Below are 12826 nucleotides of genomic sequence, written 5' to 3'. Positions count from 1 at the left end.
ATAAGTCATGTATAAAGGTGACTTGTAACAGGAAGGCATAGGATGATACTTTGATTGTTTGTTTTAACATAATAATATTTGACAATATTCTTACTGTTTTAGATGTTACACTGAACTGTTGGTTGATAATGCGCAGATTCCTGATGATGAAGAGTTTGATACCTCAAATATCAATATTTCTGAACAAAATGAGGCGCACGAAAGGTAATTTTATAAGTTTTAATTCTGATTTATACGTTTCATTTTTAACTAATACATTTGATAGCTTAGCTTTATTTCCTGTATTTCAGTGAGAGCGATGATATAACGTTGAAGGATCTACTATTAAACCTTGCTTTACAAATTGACTCTGAAAAGACATGCACGTTCAACATAAATCGGCGAAACATTTGGGATGGAGCACGTCGTGCGTTCCTTCGCAAAACCTATAAAGCAACCAACCGTATATCTGTCATGTTTACTGATTCCTCTGGTAACTCTGAAGGAGCTGTTGATTTTGGCGGCCCAACACGGGAATTTTTGCGATTGTTAATGCATCATTTACAGCATAGCAAACTCTTTGAGGGACCCGAAAACAGGAAGACACTCAGTTGTGATGCCCAAGGTACCGTACATTTATTACATTCCAACCTTTCTTAACTGCTCAAATTCTAGAGGGAAAGATTAATTATTTAAAGTGTAAATAATGTTTATATTATATTACTTACTGACGTCTTCAAAGTTTGTTTGATACCACTGATCAGGCATTCTCAAAGAATTTTAACTAAAAGTGGAATAGTGAAGGGAATTCTGAACTATACTATTCATTTATGCAGCAAGAGCAGACTGATTTCAATTCCACCCACTGAATATATACCTTGCAGTTTGAAAAACAACCTTGCTAGCATGTACTACATTATATATTTTATGTTTGCTTTGCATTAAATGAGGGGCTAAGGTTTTCCGGCAGTAGTTACTGTTATCAATTTAGAGAAAATTCCAGTGACAAGTACTTCAAACAATGGCTAACTTTAGAGATTCTGCATTAGGTCATCTTAGTTGATGCTCTGGTGCAGCAGTGTGTATGAATTAATCACCCAAACTGTACAGATGCATCCTGCATATTTGGAAACATAGGCCCGTATATCAAAGGCAATAACCCACTGCGTGAATTAGTCAGATACATGGGACTTGAGACACTGGTCGGGTCATAAAGGTAGGAGTTTTTGTTGTGCATAGAAATTCCAGTCCATTGTAGATGCAGATCTTTTTAAAAAACAAGTTCTAAGGATAGACTCTTTCCTCCACTGGAGCCCATCAAGACATCTTCTAGGAGGTTTGCGAAAGCAGAACTTTTTGGGTGCAGCACCTTATTTATGATAAAGTTCGGAATATGTTGCAGCTAAAAGAAACAAACATCTGGAAGGTCCAAAAATGGTATATAGTATTCTATTCCTGGTTAAACACCATGTTGTGAATATCTTTGGGCAGGAATTGTACCTTTTAATCTTGTACTACATATATAAGCACGAGGTGGAGACATTTAATCTGGGTTATTAACACATGTCCCCAACAATCATCCTCCAAGGAATTTAACTTTGCCAGCTTTCAACCCTTATTGGAAGTTGTGCCTGGTGATGTCGGGTTCCTTAGTGAGGGAGAGGATGGGTTGGGTGTCGAATGCGTAGAGGGATGATGTTGAACCCATGTTTTCTGATGATGCCTGCGAGAGGCGCCATGTAGACTTTGAAGATGGTGGGGCTGAGGCCGGATCCTTGGGGTACTCCGCATCTGGTCTCTGTCGGTTGTGAAAGGAAAGAAAGAAGTCTTATTTTCTGTGTTCTGTCCATGAGGAATGAGCGGATCCAGTCTAAGGCTTTTCCTTGGATGCTGGTGTTGTGGAGTCTGGTGGTTAGTGTGCAGTGGGAGACAGAGTCGAAGGCCGCTGATAGGTCCAGGTGGATGTGGGCTTCCGTTTGGCCTTGGTCAAGGAGTGTGCAGATGTCATCTGTGGCGGCAAGGAGGGTGGTCTGGGTGCTGTGGTTGCTGCGGAATCCGGAATGGGAGATATCTAGGATGTTGTTGGTTACAATGAAGTTTGTTAGCTGGGTGCTGATGGCCTTTCCGATGACCTTGGCTGTGAAAGGAAGCAGCAAGATGGGCCTGAAGTTCTTACGGTCCGCCGGGTCTGCGAGGATTACATTTGGAGGGGGTTGGCTTAGGTGCGCTTCCAGTTGTCAGGGAATGTGACGGTCACAATGGAGCAGTTGATGGTTGAACGTAGCTCGGATGCGAGGGCTGTGGCAGCCATGTGTAAGATGTGTGGCGGGCAGGGGTCTGTTGGGTGACATCGCTGGGGGTGGGGGTTGAGGTCGTGCCGAGGTCTTGGTCGTCCAAGTTGTAATAGAGCGTCTTGATCTTGAGGTGAAAGAAGGAGCTGAGTCTGTTGCAGAGGTCTTGGGAGTGAGAGGCATCTGTTGTTTCGCTGTTGGGTTTGGCAAATTCCTGTATGATGGAGAAGAGGTCCTTGGAGTTGTGGGTGTTGGAGAGTATTCTGTCTTTGAGGAAATTCTTCTTTGTGGATTTGATGAGTTGGTGGTATGCCATGGTGACTGTTTTGTAGGGGATGCATGTTTCCGGAGTTTTGCTGTTTCTCCATGTTTTTTCCAGTCAACAGCAGGCATGCTTGGATTCTTGGAGTGCTGTGGTGAACCAGTTTGCTTTCTTGTTGTGTCGTCTTGTAGTCTTCTGGAGGGGAGCGAGTGTGTTTGTTCAGTTGGCGATCCATTGGTGGAGGTTGCTTGCCACAGTGTAGGCATCTGTTCGTAGTTAAGGATGGAGTGCAGGTGAAGGCGGAGGTGATGTGTTCTTCTGAGATTTTGTTCCACATTGTGCATGGGAGGTGACGCGTGTGCTTGTGTGTGGTACGTTTTCTAAAGGAGAATTGGATGCAATGGTGATCAGCCCAGAGCAGTTCCATGATGTGACAGTGGAAGATGCTATTTCCTTCTGCGAAGACAGGGTCAAGTGTGTGTCCTGCTGTGTGAGTGGGGGCAGAGATAAGTTGCTTCAGTCCTATGTTGCTGAGGTTCTCTAGGAGGGCGGTGATTTTGGGGTTGTGGTGGTTATTCAGGTGGAAGTTTAGTTCTCCAAGTAGTATGTAGTCTGTGGAGGCGAGTGCGTGGGATGTGATGGGGTTAGCAATGACATTGGTGAATGTAACATGGGGCCAGGCAGTCTGTAGGCAATGGTTCCGCTGAGGTTCGTTTTGGGGTTGGTCTGGAAGTGGATGTGTTCCATGTGGGCGAGGCATCGTCCGAGTCAGTGGTTGTCATGCAGAGGGAGCTTTTGTGGATGCTGGCGAGTGGGGCGGGTGGAGCGGTCTTTCTTCAGGATCTTGCATTTGATCATTACTGGATATAAAATAAAAACTCAACTGTCGTTACATTTTAGCATGCAAAACCTGTCGAAAGATAATGGGAGAGAAACACAGGGTATCTACTATATCATGCAGATTTTGGTGTTTTAAACACCAAGATCTACATGCTATTCTCCACAAACTAGCAATACGTGTTATGTATCACAACCAATATTTAATGCACCCTATGGTAAAATTATTTATCTGGTGCCTAAAGTAACAGGTAAACTTGTAATCAGGCCATCCGTCTAAAACTCTTGTTCTCTCAAAAATATATTTGGGGTCCTGATTTATGAAGTTACTGTTAAGAGTGCGGAGTCTTGAACTGCAGTGTGGAGATTCTGTACCGAGTACGGAGACTATGTCCCAAGTACAATGATTAAACACCCTTGTGTGAAAAGGCTCCGCCACAAATGCCGAAACTCTGCATGCTTGACTTACTGCACGTAAGTACCTTCGTGAATCAGGCTGTGTATTCTTGGATAATATGTTTTCTAGATTTTATGCAATAAATTTAGTTTCAGAGATATATAATAAATGTTTTATAGATAAGCAGAACGCAATACATTTAATTTATTTTTTCTTGTTTAAGGTATGCAAAATGATGACTATTACCTGGCTGGGCAAGCCCTGGCCGTTTCCCTAGTTCACGGGGGGCCTGCTCCAAATTTTGTGTCGCCTGTTTTGTATCAATGTTTAGTTTCTGATGCAAAAAATGTGAATTGCAGTTTGGTAGATGTGGTAGATCCGGATACACGAGACATGTTGCAAGAGGTAAGCAATAGATAGTAAACATTTGTGCTGATGAATCTTTATCAATTTTTATTATTTTGTTTTCACATAGTTGAGGGTCTATTAGTCAAAAACATGCAAATCATTTGCGTTTAATTTTGTGGTAATAGTTATTCATGCACCTTAGATTTATGTATAGTTGCCATACGTACTAGAAACGAATATGAAAAGAAATACACTCATCAATTTGATATGGAATGGGGTCAATCCTGAATGTCTATTCTCCGTCCTCCACACTGTTTTAAAGTTTCCAGGGCAACCTCTACGTATTTGCTACTCTCTCAACTGCCATACACAAATCCACATTCTTGCATCAGTGATCAATCAAGAATGTCATACTGTTAACCCGATGTTGTTCTATATTTCTTGGTGATACCACCAAATCAAAAGTATGTGATATGTTCTTGATATGTTAGAGTCTTCACATTACAAGAAGACAAAGTTTCAGGCACATAACTAGAGTCATACCATCTACCACTTGCAGTTGCCCCATGAGACTTCCCTGGAATTGCTACAGTTTTCAACAATGACTAATAACATAATAGAAGAGGCCTTCCTGACCGTGTTTCTGCAAACAATGAGATATAGGAGAGGACCTATATATCTGTATTCTGGATTAATACACTTAGGGGTCGATTAGGATCACGGACGGACCTGAGTCCGTCCGCGACCCCAGAGTATGAGGGAACGTCCGCATGGGCTGCGGCGTTCCCTCATGTGCGATTAGGATGTGACCGCCACCCTGGCGGTCACATCCTGGATATTTAACATTGCGGCGGGTGCTGCTTGAAGCAGCACCCGCCGCAATGTTAAAAGTGCATGTGTAACATTTACATGCACAAAGCGGCAGGCACCGCGCGGTGCCTGCCGCATTGTGCATGTTAATGCTGGGGGGTACCATAGGTACCCCCCATGTGCACCCCCCACCCACCAACACCCTGGGGGCCCGCAACAGGCCCCCAAAATCAAAAGTACACATGCTTTTCCACGGCGGAAAAACCGCCGCGGAAAAGCATGTTTTCAAATGCTTCCTAATTTGGCCGGCGGTGTCTGATAGACACTGCCAGCCAAATGAGAGCTTTTCCGCCGCGGTTGTAATCCGACCGCGGCGGAAAAGCAGCGGACAGAAACCAAGACCCACCAGCCATCGTAATGTGGCGGTGGGTCTTTGGTGAGCCCGCAATGGATTTTCCGCCTCCTCCGGGCCGGAGGTGGCTTCCGCCGGCCCGGAGGAGGCGGAAAATCCTCCATCCTAATCGGCCCCTTAGTGTGGAATTTTGCAATTAAATTAAAAGAAAACCTACTGCCAAACACAATCAGGTACATTAGGCCATTGTGCTAGTCATCTTTGTATAATTCTCTTGCGCTCTTTCCCAGTTGGTGTTCCATTCAGCGAGAGAGTGTAGCTAGTGTAAAACTACAGTAGCATTAACTACAGTAGCAGTTGATGCTGTTTTAGTCCATTGACTGTTAAACTTTTGTAAACTTACCGAACAAATATGTATATTTAGCAGATGGCCAAGACAAATTATTCTGCATCATTAAGGTTTAGTTATTGTTTTTTTTGTTACAGTGAAAATATTTGTTGTTACTATTTAATAAAAATATCACAATCTTAATTTTTCCATAGATTGAGGATGCTTCGTCTCTTGAAACTCTTCAAGGATTGATTCAAAAACACAGCACAATTCTAAGTGTGGCAGGTTGCTTCCGTCCATTTAAATCTCTGAATGACAAAAAAGAACTATTGGAAGATATCATCAATTGGTACATTGTGGGGAGGACTGTTCCTTCACTGGTTAGGTACAGTGATATTTATATGCATATGCACTATAAATCAATATCCTTTTGACTTTGCAATACATGCATGTCCATTTAGAAAAAAGTAATTACTATAAATCACTGTCCATCCTAATGGCATCATACATATTCACACTCTCAGAAATGTCCCAAAGACAGATTGTGAAATCAAGCACATCATGGGTTTCAAATATATTTTACATTTACTTTGTTTCAGTTTTTTATTGGCATTTTACAATACAACTTGTGCAGTCCTTCCTCCAGAGGGCATAAATAGAAGGCTAACAAAAATTACAGGAATCCCAACAATCCCATAGGTTCAGCCCACGCAGCACAAATCAAAACAAAGAAAACAAACAGGAAGACATAAAAAAAGAAAGGCCTTCCCACCTCTCCAACTTCCCCAAATAGAAATTGCAATAAATATTATCCAACAACTATTTTCTTTTCACAGTCACAATGGGCATCAGCATACAAAGCAGAGCATCAGAGGTATTGGACTTCTCATATTCAAGTCTTGGCAGCCCAAATGGAGTTCTAAAAATGTAACAGATTCAGGGCTTGCATGTGTATGGGATAGAAAAGTAACGGCAGCCCGTGAATAAAAACTTGATCACCAGGCCACACATTTCCTCAACGTTTCTAAATGTATCCACCAGGCATTGAACAGTCTAACAGTTGTCCGAATAGTCTGAGATATCACATTAAGACTGGTGGAGGGTCGACTTCATTCAGATCCGCCGCCAGTGTTGTTTTATCTGAACCCAAACAATTACACATATTCAATTTATCAGCAATTGTTTCATATTTTAACAAGTTACAGCATAGTTACAAAGCAAAACCTGGTATATCCAAGTATCACTTTAAATTCTGTAATGATTTCCAGAAAGAGGGGAACCTGAGGACTTTACCACCATATGTGTTTAAAGCCTCATAATAATCCACAAACTGCCAACAAAGAGTGTTGCCCTATTTTTCAAACTGAGTAGGATATAGATCTCAATCAAATATCACCTGATAATGAGCTTCCCTTCCTGCTAGCGTGTGCAAGACTGTTTGGGAATTGCGCCATTGCGTAGACCGGGGCAGTACTATCTAACTAAGGCCTTCAATGTTATCTTAAAATTCTTGCAGAGGCAAACTAAGAGTTCGGACCGAGGTGAGTAGTATAATATTTAGAAAGGTGATCCTAACCCTAGGCCCTCCTGCACAAACTTCTCAACTGAAAGGAGATCTTTAAATCTCTGGAAGCTGCTTATTTGTTCAGGTTTGGAGAGACCAATTAGATCATTGAGTGTATTTTGTACATTTACAATAATTTTCTATTGCAGGCTCCAACAGTAAAAGTATCTCTTTCCCCTGAAACCTAACAGATAGAATGGCAGCCACTCCCTCCTACAGGTTAATAAAGGGACCTGGATCTATTGAAGGTTTAAATGATGTATTCAAATCAATGGCGTGGGGGAATGTTGTCAATGCAGATTTCTTAATAACCATGTCTAGACTATGAACGTTGCCTTTTTGAGGGTGCTTAAGTATGCATTCAAGGGTTGATCAGATTTTGAATTCCAGAACAGGTCCCAAATGTAGCATCCTATCACCAGCCTTTTCATATGTGGCCAATGCTTCTCTTCATCTGTGTTTTTCAGAGCAACCACTTTACTATCGCCCTCATTTGGGCTACCCTGTGGTATAAGGGCAAGTCCTGGTAGGGCAAGTTGCCCACATGGTTCGGTAGTCATGTATATTTATGCCTGTTTATCAGAGTGTAGACCTTTCTGCCAGCCCAATAAAACAACTGTTCGAATGATTAAGGGATGCAAACAGTTTCCTGTAGACCATTATAGCAGGTGCCTGGAAAAGATAGAGAACTAGAGGAACTAAGTTTATCTTAATTGAATTGAGCCTCCACAATGAAGATAGGTACAGAGAGGACCACCTCCGACAGTCCTCTCATATAACCTGAAGAAGTGGTGGAAAGTTAGCTTTGTAAAGGTCCTCAATCTTAGGAGTTAATATAACACCCAGGTATGTGCCTGCCTTATTTCTCCATTGGTACTGGGTGTTTAGTGCTAGTTCCTCAACCTTGCCCCAAGATAGTGTAAGCCTGAAAATTCTTGACTTTGCTATGTTTACAATGAAGCCTTATACTCCCTCAAAGCGAGTAAGAAGGTGTTGAATTCAAGGGAAAAATCTTGAGGGATCAGTAAATGATTAGAGGACATCATCAGCGGACAAGAATGCTTTATGAATCTCCTGCCCAAAGGTAATGCTTCCGACCTCCTTGTCAGCCATAATGTGCTTCACAGGGTTCTAAGCTTAGAGCGTAAAGAAGCAGTGAGAGTGGGTAGCCCTTCCTTGTCTCGACCCATTGTTACCCTCTCTTTCTTCTGCAATTCGCTATGATTTGGGACATAGGATTATTGCAATTCAGCCAAACCAATGCTATAAATCTGGGACCTAACCTCTCTATAGTCCTAATGCGGAAGACCCAGTCCACCCAGTCGAAAGCTTTCTCGTGTCCAAGGCCACTATATGACCAGGATCTTATTTATGTTGACCTTTTCCACCAGCTGTTATCATATGTCTGTCTTAATTAGACAAATCCTGACTGTGCTGTGAAACAGAGCTATTCAGCTTTACTGCAGGAATTCCAGAGCAAAATTTAACATCAAGATTTAACAAGAGTGTCGGTCTAAGGAAGCAGAGCTGGTGAAATGTCTTTGGTTTAGGTGTTACTGTAACTAGGGCTTCACTCATTGTTATTGAAAGTTTGCTATTTTGCGGGATACTATTAAATAAGGTTGTGAAGTCTGGTACCAACACCGGTGGGTGTGTCTTCAAGAAATCACTTGTAATGCAGTTGGCCCCAGGGGCCTTGTGCATTTTAAGCTCCTTAATTGCTCTATTAGGTGGCAAGAGGTTCTATATTCGAATACCGCTGTGTTAACTCTGAACTGATTAGCTATCCCCTGTCAGTCCGACAATCTCAGGGAGTTCAGTGTACAAAACGTACCCCAGTCTGCACTTGTGTTTACGGGGAAACCCTTGCTCCAGCACCAGAAGCTTATATCCTCATTTAAATGAGTATGTTCTCTTTACAGTGGAGCATCAGGCAGGCCCAAATTTGTAGATTTAATTCAGAGCAATCACTGCGCCATGCTGTCTTGCCTCATCACAATATCTTTGCTCAGCCAATTCGGGTCACTGCTGATCCCAGCCATGCTAAATATCAGTCCCTTCAATCCACCAAGCGCCTTTAATGATCAACAGGCTCTCCCGTGAAGACTGCCTCAGAGAGCCCTCTACATTACCCAGCCACAGGGCGCCATCTTAACAGGGTCAGACACAGGCAGCCTGCAGCTGAGGTATTTTCTACTTATCCCCCCTTCCAGCAGTAGACAGGGTGACTAACTATCACTTCTCAGCAGAACGAAGGCCAGGGATTAAAATATTCTGTAAAAATTCCTAAAATGGGTTTGTGATGCCATACAAATTTGATATTTTATAGCAGTGTATTGTAGGCGTCACTTAAAAAATACTGAATCAATATAAGATGTTTCAACATTTTATGACTGTAAACCAGGTGGTCTTTTCATCTAATGCATAAAATAACATTGTATTATGCAGGGTTGGCCAGGCCTTGCTAAAAGTACAAGCACAGTTTCTAAGGTCCTATTCACACACTCCAAAGGCTCCACAGTTTGAAGTCGAAAATTGGCTGCCAAAAAGATCTGAAAATCAACAGTTTGTCCTTTACTAATGTGCATGCTGGATTTGGTTACTTTCTTTTAAAGAAAGCTGCAGGTCATGTGCTACCTTGCTGCTAGGAAATCCTCACAAGACCACAGGAGAAAGAGAATTTGCCTTTGTCAGTGCTCTCCAACCGCTAGCTTCAAATATTTCTATTTAGACTGAAGCTCGAACATAGGGCACTGAAGGATTTTTAGATGTTTCATAGACATACCTTAATTTTATAATAACTTTTACATTATAATTTGACCAATAGTTTGTCTATTTATGATTATTCTTTATTGCAGATTAAAGGAGGGGTTAAAAACTCTGGGAGTACTTCAGGCCATGGAAATTCATAAACAGCTTTTTGAAGAGGCATTCATTTGGGTGGAACACAAAATCACCACTGATATCATAAATGGAATGTTTAACATTCAATTCAGTTCATCTGGCAGTAACCACCGGTTACAGGAAGAACACATCATTGGTTACTGGAGAGATTACCTCCAAGATTGTGAAGGCAAGTTAAATTTTTTCATTATGTTACAGTTCAACTATTGATGAGACACATCAGTTGAAACTATAATTTAAACCAGCCTAAAATGGGAAACATGGTGTCGAAGACTACAGAGAGATAATGTAGAGAAAGAGAGTTAAGGAGGAACAGACCAACCCGTTTTATTTGTACCGAGTAAAATCTATAATAAGAACAAAAGGATAATGCATCCAAAATTGTAAAGTCTATGCCTGCTTTATTTCAATCTTCATTTTGCACGATATGTCTATTATTAATGTTGTTCAAACTTAATTGTAGTGTCCTGGCAGTAAAATGTTAGCTACCCCATTAGAATGAAGCTACATGTACTGCATCAAGGAAAAGTAATAAAAATCAATATAGAGCATGGTTGGGTCTGCTGTGTGGGTCTCTGACAGAGTAAAGCCTTTTCACAGGGGAGATTACAGTTACCTCCAGCCCTTAAGAGAAGCTTTGTGGCTTGTCGCAGTTGTTTGTCTAAACAGTGGTTTGTGTGTGTGAAGATTCAGAGAGAGTGTCAGATGCAGGTCTAGCTGCATGGAATACCTATGCTTACTCCATGTTGAACAATGGGAAGACTTCTAATAAAGGGAGAGTAAGGCGAGCAGTGTTGTGGAAATGGTAACATACTCTCACAACAGATATCAGTGTTATCTGTTGTTAACAACAGATAATCTTGATTTGAGGAGTTGTTTGTGAAATGAAGCACAGCAAATCAGCAGGGGTTTTATTATTCACATATCAACCATTACTGAAGTATTTATTTATTAGATGAAATAAAAAAATCACAATTGTTGCAGTAATCACAATTTTACTAGTTTGACAAATATTTCTTTTTTCTTTTAGAGCTTGCATGTGAAGCCAAATTAAAGGACATTCTGTGTTTTGTGACTGGCGCTAACACAGTTCCACCACTTGGCTTTAATCCCCAGCCATCAATAGACTTTCTGCATGCATGCGATGGCCAAGTCGAAATGTCTATGTTTCCAGAGGCAAACACCTGTGGAAATGTGTTGCGCCTCCCCCTTTTAATTTCGTATGAAGAATTTAAAAAAAACATGGACTTTGGGATACTGAATTCTCCAGGGTTTGGACGAGCCTAATGATCATATTGAAATGAGCGGTATAATGTATACATATGACAAAGTAGTTATGGATACAAAGGATTGATCATGCTGTTGTCGCGGAAGGTGAGAGTCTTGTGGCAGCATACGAAATGCAAGGGCATTGGACTTCTGTGAAATCAACTCATTGCCACAGGGCAGGTCTCTGTGCCTTGATAATAGCACATTTATTCCCATTCCTGTATTCATCATGGCAAATTAGAAAATGTATTGAAAAAAATATTTTTCCTGAAACTTTGTCAATGTTTGTTTTTTGCAATGATTAATAAAGTTTTTTTCTAAACCATCTTTACCAATAAAACTACATTGGTTGACAATAAATAGAAGTTTTTCAGATTGACTGAGTTCTTGGTTTCATCTTTTTAGTGTGTCTTGTGTTAGACCCTGTTTGGGTGGCCACTGGGCAAGCAGGGGCTACTGGGCCTGAGGCCTGTGGTAATTTACCTCTGATGTAAAAGGCTACAGTGAACCTTTGGCTGTGTAAACTAGGCTATGTACAATCTCTTTAACACTTCACTCTCAGTTGTAGCAATGGCAAGCAGTTACAGGCTTATCAGTGAGGTAGTGTGAGGGTATGTAAACTCGAAAGTCATCTATTGGCCTTCAAAGCAGTAACTGATCATGTAACTCATAGATTTCCTTTGCTTATGAAAAATAACTCTATACAAATGTAAAACTTAATGCTTCACAGAACAGGTTATAGCTACAAATATTTTACTGAGCTACTGTGCCTTGTGCCCTAGTCCTCCTCTCACAGGTGTTTCCATCCTTCTGGGTTCGAGCTCTCTAGTGTTAGTATCAAGAGTCAGGTGGTGATTATCATTATGAACGGTCTCAAATAGACCCGTGTGACAATTCTCACCAGAGTGAAATTGGTTCAGCACACCACAGGTGGTCAGATGCAAAAAGAACAATTGATGGACAGAATGTAGAACAATGTCATACATTCACCTCGGTACAGAGCTCTGGGCCTAACGATTAACCGTGTATATATAGCATGTAGGATTTACATTGAATGTTGCATTATTCTGTTATGTTTATAGAGATATCCCCTGGAAGAAGGCACTTCATATGCCGAAATGCATTGGGAATGATAACATTTTTGCTCATGGATTAAAATGAAAAGTTATGAACTTTCCATCCATGTGATGAAAACATGATGAAATAAAACGCCAAGGGCCAGATGTATCAAGGCTTTTGCGACTCGCAAAGGCCGAAATTTGCAGAATTTCGGCCTTTGCGACTCGCAAACGGCCTTTTTGCATTTTTTGCTATGTATCAAAAAATCGCATTTTAAGGAATCGCAATAATTTGCGATTCCTTATTTTGCCATGGCATTTAAGGAATCGCAAATTTTACGATTCCTTAAATGATATGTATGATACATTTTTGAATTGCGAAATTGTGTTAAGAAATCGCAATTTACCACCAACTTGTAGTTGG

General features: G+C 41.2%; 1 protein-coding gene across 1 annotated transcript; it reads left to right on the top strand.

The window, feature by feature from the left end:
- The first annotated feature begins 453 nt into the window (after positions 1–453).
- LOC147701294 (G2/M phase-specific E3 ubiquitin-protein ligase-like) lies at positions 454–11362 on the top strand. Its single transcript, XM_086929334.1, has 5 exons — positions 454–604; positions 3990–4171; positions 5820–5992; positions 10030–10244; positions 11106–11362. Exons 1-5 carry the CDS (start codon positions 454–456, stop codon positions 11360–11362), a joined length of 978 nt encoding a protein of 325 aa, XP_086785460.1.
- Positions 11363–12826: the final 1464 nt, after the last annotated feature.

Source organism: Lissotriton vulgaris, chromosome 7, assembly GCF_964263255.1.
Source record: "Lissotriton vulgaris chromosome 7, aLisVul1.2, whole genome shotgun sequence".
In the NCBI taxonomy this organism is placed as follows: domain Eukaryota; kingdom Metazoa; phylum Chordata; class Amphibia; order Caudata; family Salamandridae; genus Lissotriton; species Lissotriton vulgaris.
This window is presented reverse-complemented; position numbering and strand designations above follow the sequence as displayed.

Excerpts from the sequence above, each read along its gene's own strand:
- LOC147701294 (XM_086929334.1), top strand. The coding sequence starts at position 454 with ATGTTTACTGATTCCTCTGGTAACTCTGAAGGAGCTGTTGATTTTGGC. Across the intron at positions 605-3,989 it reads ACTCAGTTGTGATGCCCAAG|GTATGCAAAATGATGACTAT; the intron begins GTACCGTACATT and ends TTCTTGTTTAAG. Across the intron at positions 4,172-5,819 it reads CACGAGACATGTTGCAAGAG|ATTGAGGATGCTTCGTCTCT; the intron begins GTAAGCAATAGA and ends ATTTTTCCATAG.